The sequence below is a fragment of the Dicentrarchus labrax genome, unplaced genomic scaffold (assembly GCF_905237075.1).
Source record: "Dicentrarchus labrax unplaced genomic scaffold, dlabrax2021, whole genome shotgun sequence".
In the NCBI taxonomy this organism is placed as follows: Eukaryota; Metazoa; Chordata; class Actinopteri; family Moronidae; genus Dicentrarchus; species Dicentrarchus labrax.
Window position 1 is genome coordinate 19,052,751 of NW_026136721.1, and position 16,970 is coordinate 19,069,720.

The 16,970-nt window shown below is 39.0% G+C and overlaps 1 protein-coding gene across 1 annotated transcript; it reads right to left on the reverse strand.

Annotated features, from left to right (window-relative positions):
- Positions 1-763: 763 nt before the first annotated feature.
- On the reverse strand, positions 764-16,655 carry mcoln1a (mucolipin TRP cation channel 1a). The gene is made up of 14 exons (XM_051384220.1): positions 16,435-16,655; positions 9,302-9,579; positions 8,646-8,813; positions 7,650-7,806; positions 6,137-6,218; positions 5,667-5,763; positions 5,061-5,160; positions 4,781-4,887; positions 4,473-4,622; positions 4,190-4,291; positions 3,879-4,001; positions 3,188-3,394; positions 2,944-3,074; positions 764-2,511 (listed from the first exon to the last, which is right to left on the reverse strand). Exons 1-14 carry the CDS (start codon positions 16,463-16,465, stop codon positions 2,475-2,477), a joined length of 1,770 nt encoding a protein of 589 aa, XP_051240180.1. The 5' UTR covers positions 16,466-16,655; the 3' UTR covers positions 764-2,474.
- Between the last annotated feature and the right edge of the window lie 315 nt (positions 16,656-16,970).

Sequence of the window (16,970 nt, forward strand, 5' to 3'; positions counted from 1 at the left end):
CAGTTCAAGCAGAGATCAAACTGGCATCAACAAAAGGACCACACCCACACATCAGTGCACTGAAACTACAACTGAGAGACCATTAGCAGCTTCTGGAGCAATTTACCTTTGGGCTTTTAGTGTGCAACAAATGCACTGAGTGAAAGTAGTCCCACATATGCACAAATCATGTGGGAAAAAACACAGACCTCTGTTCTAGGAAAATGAATGAAACCTTTCTATGAGCTGCATTCAACTAAGAATTCTACTTTTCCTTCCCTCTCTCTCAATCTGACATGAACCATCAAGGCACTGTCAGAGCAGTACATAATGTATGATGATATTAGGTTAAGTGGATGGAAGGCAAAGATGTGCTACATCAGATGCCAGAGCACGCTTGGGAAGTTCAATAACCAGGAAATGAGCTCATCATATCGGACTGTTCTGAAAAAAAAAGACCCAGAATTTTAACTTCCCCTCTGTGCTTTGTGCTGCAGCGTCTCAACTGAAACATGCAGGGAGTTCACAACAGCTGTGTTTGACTGTGTTAGATTCAAGGATTTATTGACAAAATAATCAAGAATCATAGTTTCTTTTAAATCCTCCCTGTACACTTCTCATCTGCCAACAAAGCAGGAAAAATAAACTTGTAGACCTTCACAGTTCCATGAGTCCGTATCCAGACACATGAACAACTTGCTCCCTCTTCTGATAATCCAGAGGAACTGCACACAAAATGGATCTCAGATTAAAACCACAATAGAAAATAAAATAAAACTGCAGGTTTTTATATCAAAGATCATCCAGGAAACTTTAATCAGTAGACTCGCAAGTAGATTACTTCAGATGATTTATGACTCACATTTGTATTTTTTGAGTATAGTACAGTGCAGATCATATACAAAAAGATACCTAGAAGATGTATGAAAGGTACATCTAGGTAATACTAGACAATATATACATGTATGTCATGGTTTAAAATTAAGGCAACGGATACATTTGGCAGGTCTGCCATCAAGATCCAAATCCCATCAGCATATTCAGCTTAAATGTGACTGCTGGTCATCGTATTAAACCACAGCTGCTTGGACTAAAGATCATCTCTCCACAAAAGACAGAAATTTCCTAACACCCTCTGGAGTCCAGACTGTGAGACTCCTTTAACTATTGTGCGTTTTATGCGGTGCAAAAAAAGACAAATTCAAGATCCAGTCACTGTGCTAGTTTTAGACGTTTTAAACGATTGTTATGAAGACAACAAACAGCCTAAAAAGCACTATGATTCAGTATGACAGGACATTATTACTGAGCTACACATATGTTTCTGCTGTCACTAAGTTGTCTTCTTGTTATCCACCATAAACCTTGCTCCACTTTGTAAGGCAATTCAAGTCATTTTTTTCTCTTCAAACAAGTCAGATACAGTTTGTAGACTGCCATCGTTGTTCTATAGAGATAAAGAAAGGGAATAACGGCTTTAACCTCTTAACAACGAATGAACTCTGTTTCTTGACATACTTTGGCATCATTAACAAAACATGCATATGGGACTGCAGAACAGCTTTACTTCTTGTAGCTAACCACAGGCAATGTTGAGTGCTTCATTACTGACATTATATTCCATCATCATCATCTCAGATCGATGCAACAGAGCACACAGTCTACAACTGCAACCAAGTGCAGCAATAAAAACACAATTATAGTATCCACATTTGGAGGCAATGTGATTCTTGTGCAGTGGAACCGCAGCCAAAGATGCTGTTTGAAACTTTATACTGGAGGTGCAGCTCCTGGAGAGAAAACAAATCAATTTGTGGTCCTGTTTTCTGATATTTTTCTGGAAGCCGTCCCGATTGTCTAAAAAAGGACAGACTAATATAAGATGCATTTCCCTCATTCTCTATGAATTTACATGCCCCATTGGGAAATTATATTATAGAGTGTATGGGACGTTATGCTATTTCAAAATAATGAGTAGTTGGGTTGTTGGATTTGTTTTGTTTAAATGCCTCAATTTAAGAGCAAAGTCATCCAGAGGTAACCAATTCTGAAATACTATAAAACACAAACACAAAAATAAAAACAGTCAGCACCATGTATGCACTATTGCAGTCCTCATCATGGCACCTGTATCCACATAGTATACTGACAATAGGGTCCTGTTCCTGGCTTAAATACAAAAGAAAAACCAACAGAGAAAGGTCAGTGCATTCATCATCCATGATGCTGCAGAGTCCTGTTCATACAGAGGAAGGGTCCAGTCCTGCATCAGCCTGCAGTTTTCTTCTTCATGGAGTCGTGGACAGGAAAAATAAGAGGTCCGATAAGAAGAGAGATTCTACAGAGTGCTGGTCCAGCAGACGGTGCCTCCTCCTTCACACGAGTGCTGAGGTTTGACCCAGATACAGTACGTTGGTACAGAGACACTGAGAGTCAGTGTGCAGCAATATCCCTGTGGTCAGCAGGGGAGGATAGCTAGGTCACTGGGGTTAGCTTCAGTTCACCAGCAGGACATCCTCATATGTCGTCGTTCTGGGGGCAATAACAGGAAGATGGCTCATGTAATGATTTTCTATAGTCATTATATTTTACATCATCATCGGATATTCTATCGGAGTCGCAAAATAGTGGTATTAAGTAAAAACATAATTTAAAAAATATGTTTGAAAATTATTTTTTAAAATAGAATATTTTTTTTAAATCTCATCGTCACTGTGCTCACTCTACCTCTAAATATATTATTACATAAGGTCAAACGGCAAACTAATTCCCAACCAGGCTACTTGTACAGCAGATGGTACTTGTGCTGTTTCCAGGGGGTACGTGGAGAAATTGATATACCCAGGTAGCTTCTTTCCTTTGCTGCTACGATCTGTTATTAATTAACCCTGCTGACGTGTTGCCTAAATACACAATAATTATTTTGTCCTCATCAATCGATCATCAGAGAGATGACTGTCTCACCTGTCACAGCAGCAGAAGAAGGAGCACGGTGAGGTCTCCAGACCCCTGAACTTCCCTGAGTTAGGTGCGTCCGTACACTCTGCTATGAAGGCGTGCAGGTCTGTGATATGGAAGGGTTCTTGGGTTTGGTGCTGTGGAAATCAACAAGTATTTATTACCACAATCTTCCTTTTTCTATTGACACCATTCTCGCAGTCAGAAAAACAGAAAAGAGAACCTGGTTTAAGTCAACGTCATTTCCTACCTTGATGGTCTCGTAAGCTCCTGTGATGAGAGCGATAAACAGCGACAGCACCATGTAGATGAAGAGGGAGATGAAGGTGTACAGGTAAACTTGGCTAAACAGCCACACCAGAGTGCTGCTTTCCTGCATCTCCGAGAATGTCACGAACATGTCGTCACCATTAATGAGGGAGAACAGGCACTCTGACACCATGGACAGAGAGCGGAACTGGGGGAGAGAAAACAGCAATCAAACATCTGCAAACGTTAAGAAATTAGGGTGAATTTAGTTAGTTTATACAGTAAGTAAAGCCTTAAGTTACAGGAAACAATGTTTCACAAATGACGGCAAGAGTTGACTTCTAAAAACGGATCAAATGGAAGAAATCTGACTTCAGGAATTTGCTCAGAAGTTGGGGAAGAGAGGGACAACAGTATGCGTCCAGTTCTCTGTGGTTAACTCTAAAGTTTCACTGAGTCACTTCCTGTAGAGAAATGTCTACAAAGACACCAGATTTTCATATGGGGGTGGGGTGGCCAGAAACATGACTCCAAATGAACAATAATATTGCTCCGTAACTTCTGGACGTGTAAATAAGCAACTCAAAAAAGTGACAGTATGTCCCCAAGTTGCCACAATAACACATTATTGTAGTGTTTTTACTGGACCAAATGATCACATCTGTGTCTACAAGAGTTTCAGTTTTGTTAACCTTGACGTGGTATGGTCCCAGCACTATCCAGCCACAGAAGCAGTAGCCCAGATAGATGACGGCCACGCAGCAGCAGAACCGAATCACATTAGGGAACGCTGCACGAAGTGTCACAATCAGGATCTATGGCACAGAGGCACAGAGGCACAGAGACATGAGACAGATCAAATTACAATGTCAGAGAGAGCAAAGTGACTAGATTAACAGGATTCATTACATTACATCAATCCATTAAGAGGAGCATTTTCTCACCTCTAGACAAGTTATTAAATCAACAGCAGCTGATGGACACCAGTGTATCTGTGACTTACATTGTACTTCTGGAAGAACGTGAGGTAGCGAATAACTCCGACCCACACCAAGAGTGTGGAGGTTCCCAACAGGATGCCACACGTGTCATACGAGGACATATTCTGTCAGGAGAGAAGAAAAGACACTTTGGATACAGGCAGCGTAATTTCCCAATGAACACACAGCATGACAGTCGGCGTGTTGGCGATTTTTTCAACAATGACTTACAACAGTGTTCACAGTGCTTGGCTAAAGGCTTGTTGAGTTCAGTGCAACTAACCACAAGAGAATCTATAGACACACCTTCGACTCGATGCCGATTTTGATGATACTGCCAGTGATGGTGAAGATGTCGCTGACGATAAGGAGGATATACCAGCCATTAATGAACTCCAGCCGGTCTGCCCAGCACACTTTACGGTCCAGAGTCTCCCTGAAGAACTGCACAAACTCCTGATAAACACACAGAGACAGAGCCATTACATTCAGTTCATATATAATAAATCCACACATTAAAATGATAATACCCTGAGTATGCTTACTATTATTATTATTATCACAAATTTTTAGACTTTTAAGTAACCTTTTCCCTCGAGTCTGGCTTCCCGTACCTGTTGCAGCATGATGCCTCGCAGTATGGAGCGCCCACACAGCAGCAGTGACAGCATGCACACCAGAGCCACAGCCACATCAAAAGCTACACGTGTGTAGTTCTCAGCTGGAAGTAAAAGGGAGAAAGCAGAGCAGTTAGCAGCACCTCTGCTAGTTTGCTACAAGTAAGTGTCATCTTTCCTTTGCATACTACTCCTGCAGTATTTCTGTGACTGATATGAGTCTTAAATTACTCAATGATCTGTCCTCTTTTCAAGATCCACTCATCTGGTGTCTCACCATGTCCAGAGACACTCGGGTCTTTACACTCCTTTATGGTTGCCTGGTTTTCTAACCGGATCTTCACCTTGCCGCTGTGAGCCTTGTTGTCCAGGACTATCTGGAGGAGAGGGACCAACAAAAGATGATTTATACTTTTTGTTTTTGTTCAGTGATGAACAGTGCCGCAGCTACTACTGAGAGCACAGAAGTCATTAACTCTATTTTTCTTCTTTCTTTCTTTCTTTCTTTCTTTCTTTCTTTCTTTCTTTCTTTCTTTCTTTCTTCCTTCTTCTATTAATTTGAAGGGTTTAATGACACAAAGAGGAGGTTACATTATGCAATTACAGAAATTGTTTGATTAAATATTTTAAAGTTTGACTGTTTTTATAAACCAAACCCATATATGAATTAGTGTTTTCCACCATAAACCATGGACAAACCAAATTTAATAAAAAATACAATCCAGTGCACATCACTACCTCTGGATATCTATAATAATTCATATGAGTATGAGCTCTTCAGCAGTGCTGGGAATTGAACCATCAACACCTTGAGAACAAGGCAGCCTCTCTAATCCTCCATTATCTCTGGATCAAACATGCATATGTCTTTGCCTTTGCTCACCGTTATGTGAAAAGTGTAGCAGTCCGGGATCTCATTGTTGATTATAGTCTGAATATTGATCGCCTTTAACTGGAACTCTATAGTGACGTTAATGAACCTTGAAAAAAAAAAAATAATTATGTAATTAAGAGGGAAACAGAACAGACAACAATTTTATGTTGTTACAATGACTGACTTGCATACCTGTGAGAGAGAGAGAGAGCGGAGAGAGAGAGAGAGTGTGTGTGTGTGTGTGTGTGTGTGTGTGTGTGTGTGTGTGTGTGTGTGTGTGTGTGTGTGTGTGTGTGCGCGTGAGAGAGTGTGTGAGTGTGTGTGTGTGTGGGTGTGTGTGTACAGAAGCCTGTGTTAGTGCTCTTCAATACATTTGCAGCAGAGATAAAGGACTTGTTCAATGACATCATCAGATACTACAGAGATAAATCTCACCAATGGACTCCGAAGCCGAAGCCAAGTGAAAAATGAAGCCTTACTTGTGGAACTTGAGGGTGAAGTTCTTGTAGCTGTTGGTGAGCAGAGCTGGAGGGACGGACAGCGGATTCACACCTATACAGTCTGAAAATGGCGGAGAGCAGACAGGGTACAATTGTGATCAGAGAGGGGAAAGACTGAATTTCCCATTTCTGGGATTTTGCTGTTCCTCTCTATATAGTGAGTACAACATCAAACAAAACACGTCTGAGAAATCTTTTCAGAATTATTAGAAGTAGCAGATCACAAATAAACATCTGACATACGTGTGATAGGAGATGAAGAAAGATTCAAACATGAGGTTGTTTCCATTGTTTTTAGTTCCTCTTAATTTTGCCAAATCTGACTCAAAAACAGTGATATGAGGAAGTAAGAAATTCTGAAGGTATGCAACACCCTCTCTCACCGGATTTGTGCATATGGCATATAAATAAGGGAACATGTACAAAAATGCTGGTGACAAAGGGTCACCCTCCCATTAAACATTTACAGTATATAATAAAACATATCCATATCCATATATAAAATTGTATTTATTACAACTGTGTTTTACTATATTATCATTTGTTAGCTGTTAAATTATAGTTGTCTGTGCACAACTATATTATAGTGTATTATAAATCATTCATTAAATGTTTATAGCTTGTTATAAATCAAAGACTATAAAAATGACAGCACCTCAATAACAATAATAATAATAATAATAATAACAACTGGAGTGTCCTTTTTTTAGTTTTGACAATCACAGGACAAAAAGATATGAAAATACAGGATGCTGGATTACAAAAAACAGCAAGTCTACACACTAATAATAATAATAATAATAATAATAATAATAATAATAATAATAACACCATACACATTACGCAGTGACAATAAAATAAGAAAACAATGCAATTATTACGAGATATGTATATGACGGTATATTTTCACCTCATAATTTCAGTAAAATGTGATATGAAAGCCAAAACAAGTCTCTGAGATTCTTCTTTTCTGGGGTTACAGTTATTTTTTATTTAGTTTTTAGACAAGCCTTTGTTGCACTTGTTAGAAGACACTCCAGCTCTGGTAGCGACTCTTGTTAGAGCCAGTGTGCATCCTAAAACACTCCTCTAACTCAGAGGTTTCCTTTTGAAGTGATTAAAGAGGATGCTTGTGTTGCTCCCTCAGGCACACAACTGTCACCTTGGATAGTCTGCATATAATTGTACTCTGCTTGACCTCTGACTTTTAAAAAACATAATATATGCAAACTATGCATGAAGCAAGATTGTTCCTTACTGTGGTCTGCCTCTCCAGCACTATACTTTTTCAGTTGTTTTATTGTAAAAGGGAAGTGTGCACTTGTGTTATTTGGTGACTTTGAGTGAGTTATCAGCTGCTCTGCTTATCATGCAGTAGCACGAAATCCATTAAATGTGAAAATGTTTTTTTCACAGAACATCCTTTTCGCACAGTTAGTAAAATAACAGGCCATCAATATCTCTTCCACATTGTACAGTGTAGTTCATGTACCTGTGATGACACGAGGGTCTATACTGAAGGTGTCATTGGCTGGGTCGATGCGTCCCTTCTTGTAGTACTGTTGACAGAGGGAGAGCGCACTGCCATTCACACCAACACCATAGACGTATGCGTAGCGTCCCACTGTGGTCTCTGGTAAGGCCAGATACTGGGGGAGAGTATGAGAGAATAATAAGTGAGTTAAAAATGTTAAGAAAAACTTAAACAAACAATGTGCATATATCTTACATAAATGTGCAGACACAAGAGGAAAAAGGAGAGACAGGAGGGAAATAACCAAAGTTGTTTAAACCAGAGAGAAAGGTCATAGTTCAGTCAGCGGCTGAGCTAAATACAGATCTAGATGACAGAAGATAGAAGACAAACTCACTATCTTCTATGGTGTGACTCCTACAAACTTCTCACTGTCTACTGACTCAAATATCTAATCTAGTGTACTGATGGAGGGCCTCGCTGAGCTACTCAGTCAGTGATCTTGTTGGGATTTAACCGAGAAGGGTGCCTAGCGCCGAGCACAGGCAGCCACACACGCGGTGAAACTCCGCAACGGGCGGGGCTGCTCCCGCTCTCTCTCACACACAGAGTGGAAGAAAGAAACAGCAAGAGTTGACAATGGCTGCACTGTGCATGAAAAGCTGTGAGTATAACAGCTGTCTGACAGCTGATGTAAAACAAACAATCGGATCAATATAATTAAGCTCAATATAGCAGATACAGATCAGTTTAAAAATCGATTGTTGAGATTGGTTTGGCGCCATCCCTAACAATAACATTGTTCATAAATACCCCAACAAGTCTTGAAGTAGAATGATTTATTTTATATTAAACAAATCAACATAAATTGTTCTGTTATGAAAGAAAACGCAGTTTGTGTTACAGTTATAATGTAATAATGATTCACCTTTCTTCATCAAACCCAACCAACAATTAGATCACTACTTTAATTCCTGTATTGAAGCAGCTTTCCCATTGTCCTCAAAGGTTTACCTGTTCCACGGCGTAGAAGATGTGGTCGTACACGTCGTTCTGTGTGTAAACAGCAAATGAGTCGTCTGAGGACTCATCGTAGTCTTTGAGGAAGAGGTGCTTGAAGGTCATAGTGTTCTCCTCCTTGAAGGTGACCACCACCTGGTTACTGAGGCCAAACAGGACTAACTGCAGCAAAGATGAAAATAATTTATGTAGGTAGACATTTATTTTTCAAAGACACACATGTAAATAGACTTTATATAATGGTTATACATCTATAAAATAAAATATTATTTTATTATATATTTATAATAAAATATTTTATAGTATAAAATCATTTTATTATAAAATAAATTTATTTTGTTTACATGCACTCACACTCTAATGCATACCCTTCACTACTCATTCAACTGACCTCCACTTTCCATGTGTTTTCTGTACTTGTTATGTATTTAATTTATTGTTTGTTTATTGAATTACTTACAAATACATACATATTCAGCTAAAAATATTTGACACGATTTTACCAATTTGGGAAAAAGAAAAGAGTGATCTAAATCAAGAGAGCAGCAGATGTAGATACAAAGACGTTTGTTACGGAGGCCCGATAAATAACAATCTTGTAGTGAGAAACAAAACTGCCATACAGGATTTAGCCGAAACATATGATGTACCTGAGCTGTGACAATAATGATCTTGAGCAGCTGCAGGATTAGTTTATAAGGCTTGCGGCCCTTGGCGTGATATTTATCACATGGGCTCATGAAGAAGTATTTCAACTTCCTCCGAATCGCCTCCTCTTCCTGCTCAACCCCAACCCAATGACCTGCCGTCGCTGTGGGATATCGGTGGTTGCAATGGTTGCTGCCATGATTGCTACTCTGATGGTCGTGCTCGCCGCTGCTGTCTGTGGAGCCGTAACGAGTCGCTGAGGACGACAGGCCTTCTCGATCTGAAAGGAAAAGAAATAAAGAATGTTTATTTTCTCAGTGATGCAGATTTTGATGATGTTTTCTATCTTTCTGTCTATCTCAGTCCACACAACAAAAAGCACTTCATGAATCTTTGATCAGGACTCCTATGCAGAGAAAACTGATGCACAAGATGAACAGACTCAAAATGATCCCACCAGCGTACAAGCTCACATTGGCCTTCTAGTTGTTCAGTGAGAAAATAAAATTGTACTTAAAAACCCTTTGTACTACAGAGGATATCTTTAATCAGCTTATAAGTGGATCTAGTGGTCAAACTCAAACTCAGTGTGTCAATACTAGAGCCTGATTAATCAGTCCAATACTTGTGTATTACATATACATTGGTGTACACTCTATGCTGGACAATAACCAACAAGAAACTATAGAAATAACAAGGATATATAAAGAGATATCTTGGAAATTCTTTAGACGTGTGTTTATGGTATGTGTCTGTGTAAAAAGTTAATAACAGCTCACTTTACCTTATTGTATTATTAATTAAACCTCACATATCAACATTGGTATCTGCCTTAAAAATCCACTATAGCACAGGCTCTAGTCGATACAACACACATCTCCAAATGTTTGATTTTCTTCATTCACAAGACCACAATATGCCAATATTTTACAAACAACATCATCATTACAACTGTTTCACCTCATTAGAGCTGGTTTTTATTAAGTGTGGCGGACTTGTGACTAGATTTGCTTTCGGGGTTTTCCCCCAGAAATTGTTTAGACGTGGTCAGCCACACTGATCCTGATGCATCTCGGGCCATGATAAATTCAGTTAGTAGATGATGGCCTTAACAATTACCACATTCTTCTGTTTTCCCCTTAAGATTAAGGTTTTATTTGATAAAAATTGATGGGTTTATTAGTAGCTACACTAGCGGCTCTGAGGATGACAACGCTGGTTGGTTCAGTCAGTTCATCACTTTGGTCCAGACTGAAATATCTCAACAACTACTGGATGAATTGTAAAGAAATTCTGTACAAACATCTGTGGTTCCCAGCAGATGAATCCTATTGATTTAAGTGATTCCTTCATTTCTCCTCTAGTGCCATTTGAGGTGGAACAACTTTTGGATGTATTGTCTACAGAACTAATGACATTCTCAATAGCCTCAGGTGAACTATACGTTATGTTTGTTTGCTAATTAGCACAAGTTAGTATGCTAACTAAGATGGTGAACGTGGTAATCATTGTACCTGCTTAACATCACACCATTAGCATTGTCATTATGATTTATTGGAGCTGGTCTTTGTTTCAGGGTCCGGTGGCACATCTGCTGTAAACTGTAACATGCTTAAAACATAACCCTGGCTTTAATACTTTTCAGTACATGAGGCACATATTAATGGAGCTAGTGGGTAGTAGTAGTAGGTCACAAGGCTGTTATACTAAAGAACGTGAAGATGATGATAAATCATGGCCCATGGCAGTAAAGCAAACAGGCAGACATAGAGACCAGGACAAGAGTCTCGATTGTGCAGTCCGACAGTTGTGACTCTAACAGTTGAGCTGAGAGGGAAAACAAAAATCACATGAATTGAGCTTCCAAAGTGCTAACCCCAAGTCTACTTCCAGCGACAGCATCCTGTCTGCGCCATTCCTGTCTGCCTGAACAGTCTGTCTTCAGCTTTTACTGTTTTCACCTCAGTCTGACACCTACTCTTTGTTTCTCAGTGTGTTCCACTTTATTCCTCTCTGTCCCCTCTGGCGCTTTGAGCATGTGCTCAGCCTGTCTACACATGTGATTTAACCCTTAAAACTCCAAAGCTGCAAGAACTAATAGAAATAAAATGTTGGTTTAACCTACAAAGTAGACAGAAAGAGCCAATATATGATGTTAGGAAGTAACTATTTTAAATTAAGTGTGTAAATGAGAAAGGGAGTAATCTATTTTCCCAAAGAGTCTGTAATATGTCTGCTAGTTACTGCTGACATCAGTGTAGTAGATGAAGAGCAGTAGGAGAAGTAAGGCAGATTACTGGGGCGGTTAGGTAAGAGCTGACAAATGTCAGAAGTCTGGCCTGACTGAGTTTGATAATGGTAACAACAGAAATTTGGGTGTGTATGAGGTCAGACGAAATACAAATCTTCCACTTCATGAATAATGTTCTCCTGAGCGTGAGGACAAGATCTTTTTAGTAATTATTGAGAACTTTTTAAACACTACTTTCCACTGGCTGAAGGACAAAATAAAGGCAAACTATAATACTGTGATAGTTTTCTAAACTCCAAGGTATGACAAGCAGCTTCATTTGAAATGTGTTTAATTTAAATCTTCCTTTGTAGTAAACTGTTACTGTTATGTTGGGGATCCACTCAAATATGGTCTATTCTTGATCATTACCACAAAGGCTTTAGTAGTGTTTGTAGTAAACAGCTACTTTATATGCACCTTAATACTGTTTAGAAGGAAAAAAAACCACAACCATGTGTGTAACTAACTGCTCAGTAGTTTTGTGCTCATTTGTGGTGAGAGAAAAAGAGGGCGAGTCGGAGCGAGACAAACTGGAGAACAATTTAAGCAGGTAATAAATGACCATCTCATGATATTCATCTATAAAGCTCTACTGATAAAACTTCCAAACTACCTCACGTCTCTTCCTTCATTTAAATCTTGTGACTACAGCACACGATTCAATAACTACTTCCCGTAGATATTCAATATTTACACACTAATCTTGGTAGAGAGCCTAAATGGAGGATACTGCAAACTGACCTTCAGCTAGACTCGTTCGTTCCTCTGGCAACTTTAAAGCTTTATTTTTTAATCAGTTCTTTGTCAATTGTGTTCGTCTGGCCTTATTTGTGTATATTTGTATGCTGGTTGTGTGATTGTCTGACTCTCAGTTCTCAATCTCAGCTTTAATAAAAGTTTTTTGAAAAGACCTGCGTTAAAAACAGACATGACTAAGTACGACAACAGAGCATACAGTTTATGGTATGGAAACGAAGCCGGTCAACGTGTCATGTCTTTGTAGGAAAGTCACAAATCACAAAGTAGGCTAATCACACTTAATACTTGTCACATGCTTTTAGCGGGTTGGACCTAGCCGCTTTGAAGAAACAACAAAGAATGGGGTCTCTCAGTTTATTCACTCAGCTGAGGAAAATGTGTTTAGTTGGCACTAAACTCAAACTGGTCATGGTTACAGTAGATATGGATTTTAGAGCATTTGATTAATGTTCTTTATACGACAGACACAAAAGAACTTATTTAAGTATTACTATGTAGTCAAAGTCAGCACGTGCAAGGTCAGATAAACTGCTGAGTCAGGACGAATCCAAACTCAACAGACACAATAAGTCAGCAGAGCAAACCACCAGCTTAGCAGAGTTGTCAAATGGAAATGAGAAGTGAAACAGGGACAAAACACCACTGTTGTTCAATATCAGGCAGCTCAAGTTCAACAGAATAGCATTACACAGAAAAGTTAGGGACTGGCGTCGCTCCAAATTCTTATTCATGTGTAATCCTGTGGCATATTTATCAAACAATAAAAAAATAAAATAAAAGGTGTTTGTCAAGTTTTCCTATTTTTTCAACATGGCACAATGCTTAGAATTATTTCTATTTACACATAGTTTGTGTGGATCATTTTGTCAACTGTAACCAAAAGTATCCATCCGTGACATAACCTCATCACCAGTAATCAAAAGGCTGGGACCACTCTTAACACTATAGAACACTTACATCTAATTTATTTATGTTTTCTGATACTTTTAAGAGCTGTAACAAGCACTTTTTTGTTTGGAATCTGAAACATGGACTGTTCTGGGTTTTACTCAAAGCAACTATCCAGCTTATTTAATAATTCTGCTTCATGAGACTGGCCTATTACTGATGTAAGCAAGCATTTACTTCATCTTGTCTAGTGTAAATTAAAAGACCAGGCAAAATTAAAAACAGTTTTACTTGATTAGCTGGTGACACCCTCGTGGTCTTAAGTCTTAAATGAAGTCTCAAGTCTTTAAGTCATTGTTTGGTTTTGGTTTTTGCTCAATGTCTGTAGGCTAAGTCTACCGTGCATGACTCACCTTAGGAAATAAGTTCCAGATTGCAAAATGAACTTATCTTCCACTGACCAAATGGCTAGTGAATGTTCAGATTTTACCCGCCATTCAACAGCTGGTGAGTGAAGCAAATCTACCAACTATTCACATATTTTACCAGCATTTCGGCTGGTGGCTACCTGCTGCTAATTTTGTTCTCTGGTTGTAACCTGAGGTTTTATTATAACCACATGTGGTTGCCTGCAGCAAACCAAACTCACATTCATATGGATCAGTTCCTGAATTATCCAACACCTGTTGTTATCGTATGAGAATTTCAAGCTGTTAGCATACAGATGAGGCATCATCTCAAAATGAGCTGAAAAGTCACAGCATCTTAATTAACACTGCTACAGACGAGGAAGGCGAGGTGCCCTGGCTTTGACAGGGGTTGCGTGCCTCTGTGAGAAGAATGAAAAACAACAGAAAGAATCCAACCACTTCACATTTCGTGCAGACAATGGGCGAGTGCACACATATCTTTGATCAGAGGAGTGTGTCGATTGTCACGGCGGAGAGCAATCAGACAAACAAAAGTGGGTGCAGGACATTGACCGTGCCACCAGATTTTGACACAAGTTAATCTGTGAACATATTTGTCTCTTCCGGTTCACAGCCGCCTGTGAAACACTGGCAGAAACACTAACGTAGCCACAAGTCTGTCAATCAAAATCTTTACTCTGTCAACAACTTGGTATCTGTGCTTAGATCTAGTCCTCAGCAAGAGGCCACCCAACAAGCTCAGAGTCGAAAACCTCTACCCAAGTTGAAGGAAACATCTTGAAAAAAAAAAAAAATAGATATACTGATAACCATGTTGTGGGGCTATTTGTGGGTAGGAGGTGACGCTTTTTATTAACAATATATTTTGCAGCGATGTGTTTTGTTTCACTTTCCCATAAGCATTTGGTTCAGTTTCAACACAAGAGTGATCATGAGATTTTAAAAAAAGGCCTGATAATATGGCTTTAAATAATCAAATTACTAAGCAAAACAAAACATATTTCCTGACTTACCCCGACTGTAGTTGTTTGGGGGAGTTTTGGTTTAATGTGCACCTCTGCCAACACAATATCATGGGGGTAGGATAAGCAAGGAGGCAAAGCACTCAACAGCAAATCATCTTTCTAAAAGCAATGTCCCTGCTCAGGAAAATGGCAGCACAAACAAAGTTTTTTGGAGAGCAGAGTTCATTATTATTTGATAAAATGTAACGTAAGTGCTCACAGTGAGGTCTGTGGATGATCCTGAATAACTGGGGCCTGTCTTTAAAGCGTTTCCACAAACTACATTTATCTAACCCTCTATTGAATTAGGATGGCAGACAAGGTTCTGGCAGATGTCTCAAAAGTTCTGCATATCCATATTTATATACCAACATAGGTGAACTGACCCTTTAACCTGAAACCTACTGAATACATACTGTGTGTGGTGCTCCAGAAGACTTTTAACTCCTTAAAGCAGATCAAGAAATCACAAGCTGATATTAAAAACTCAAGGTCTACTTACTAGCTTTTTTGAGAGCTTTTGACTGCATCTTAAAGTCTTAAAAGTTTTGTGAAAAAGACACTTGAATGAAGATTTTTCTTGTCAAACTCCTGTTTTCAAGATCAATAATAAACTTTTGTGCTCAATTTAAAAATCCTTTACACAGAGGAACAAAATAATCAATGGTACCTCACTTCATCCAACCAACATCAACAATCTCTCAAAAAACTGCAGACTAAACCACTCGTGAAAGGAGCTTATGAAACGGTGTTGGAACCATTATTATGCATGAAAGAGTCAGGGTGTTTAGATGCGCTTGACTTAGTAGATTTGCTAAAGGAGGGCTGATGGTGGTGAAGGATCTGGGTCTTAATGGGCAGAGTCACTGCAACTTCAGAAACTGGGGCAAGATGTAGTCCTCAATTTAAAAGATGCATTATATTAATTATACTCGATATTACATGTAGTTAAAAGTTAACTCCCTAAACACGTCCAAATGGGCTGCGACTAACTATTATTTTCAATTTTCATTAATCATTTAGTCTAAAAATGCTCATCACAAGTTCAAAGAATCAATGTCATGTTCTTAAATCTTATTTTGTTTCGACCAACAGTCAAAAAACCCAAAGATATAAATTTATAGCGATATAAAAAAGGATAACAGCAAGCAAATCTTCACATTTAAGAACAATTAACTCATCGGGTGGTCAACTATTACTAAATAGTTTGAGCTCTAATATTGTATATGTCTATTCTGTTCTTTAGACAAACAATTCAAATACAGTGCCTAGTTAAGTGTAAACCCTACTACAGCTTTTATCTTTGTAAGTACGAGTAATTTAGATCTCTAACTCTAACTTTCATTCATTATATTTTGCTGCTGTATGATAATCAAGGATCTCTACCTGAATGTTGCTGCAAAACTTTCTGTATTAAGAAATGACTTGTGGCGCAGCAGAGTTGGGAAATGACCACTTTGTCATTAAGGACTAAAAATATAGCATGATCACAGTAAAAAACCTGATGTTGACAGAGCAGTTCGGGAAAAACACACACACACAGACACGATGATAATGACTACTGTCTCACAGCTGCCCAGAAGATGACTGAGCAGAAATACAGTAAGAGCTGAAGTCATGGACGTCTCAATAACTACATTTGAGACACCAGGGCAGCTCTGGAGCTCTTAAAGCCCTGTTAAATCCCACTGAACTGAGTATTAATGAGCAAAACAAACTGTGAGAAGACAAATGAATCGTGATTAACGGCACTACATTACCGGAGGAGTGCTGGTGTCCTGTGGCCGCCATGTAGACAGTTAACCGTTTAAAGATACAATAAATAGGTAAATCATACAGTTAAAGCTCAGAATATCCAATTGATTACTAGTTTACTGTACTAGTAATTGTTTAAAGCTCTCACAACACACAGCGGTCGTAAACCAGCAGCCGAGCTGCTGTGCTGCTGTTTGCTCTCCCTCTCCCCCTCTCTCTCTCTCTCTCTCTCTCTTCCTCCCTCCGGTCATGTGACTGACACCATGTGACCAGATTACTCACAGCTCTGTGCCACAGAGCCAGCGGGTACAGCACACCCGTTCACAGCAGATTTATCATGACTTTTTTATTATAACTTTTATATATTATAACTGTGCAAGGCATGACTTACAGCTAAACTTATTTTTATTTTTATTTAAAAATATCCACCATTCTCACCCTTGTGTCCTGAAGAAGAGCTACACCAAGGTCACTGGTTGTCAGCAGGATGCTAGCTAAAACATGGGAGTCCTTCCAGTGGAGAGAACATGTTAGAAAATGA

Excerpts from the sequence above, each read along its gene's own strand:
- mcoln1a (XM_051384220.1), bottom strand. The coding sequence starts at position 16,465 with ATGGCGGCCACAGGACACCAGCACTCCTCCG. Across the intron at positions 5,764-6,136 it reads TTCACCCTCAAGTTCCACAA|GTTCATTAACGTCACTATAG; the intron begins GTAAGGCTTCAT and ends TTTTTTTTCAAG. Across the intron at positions 4,623-4,780 it reads GAGGCATCATGCTGCAACAG|GAGTTTGTGCAGTTCTTCAG; the intron begins GTACGGGAAGCC and ends TGTGTTTATCAG.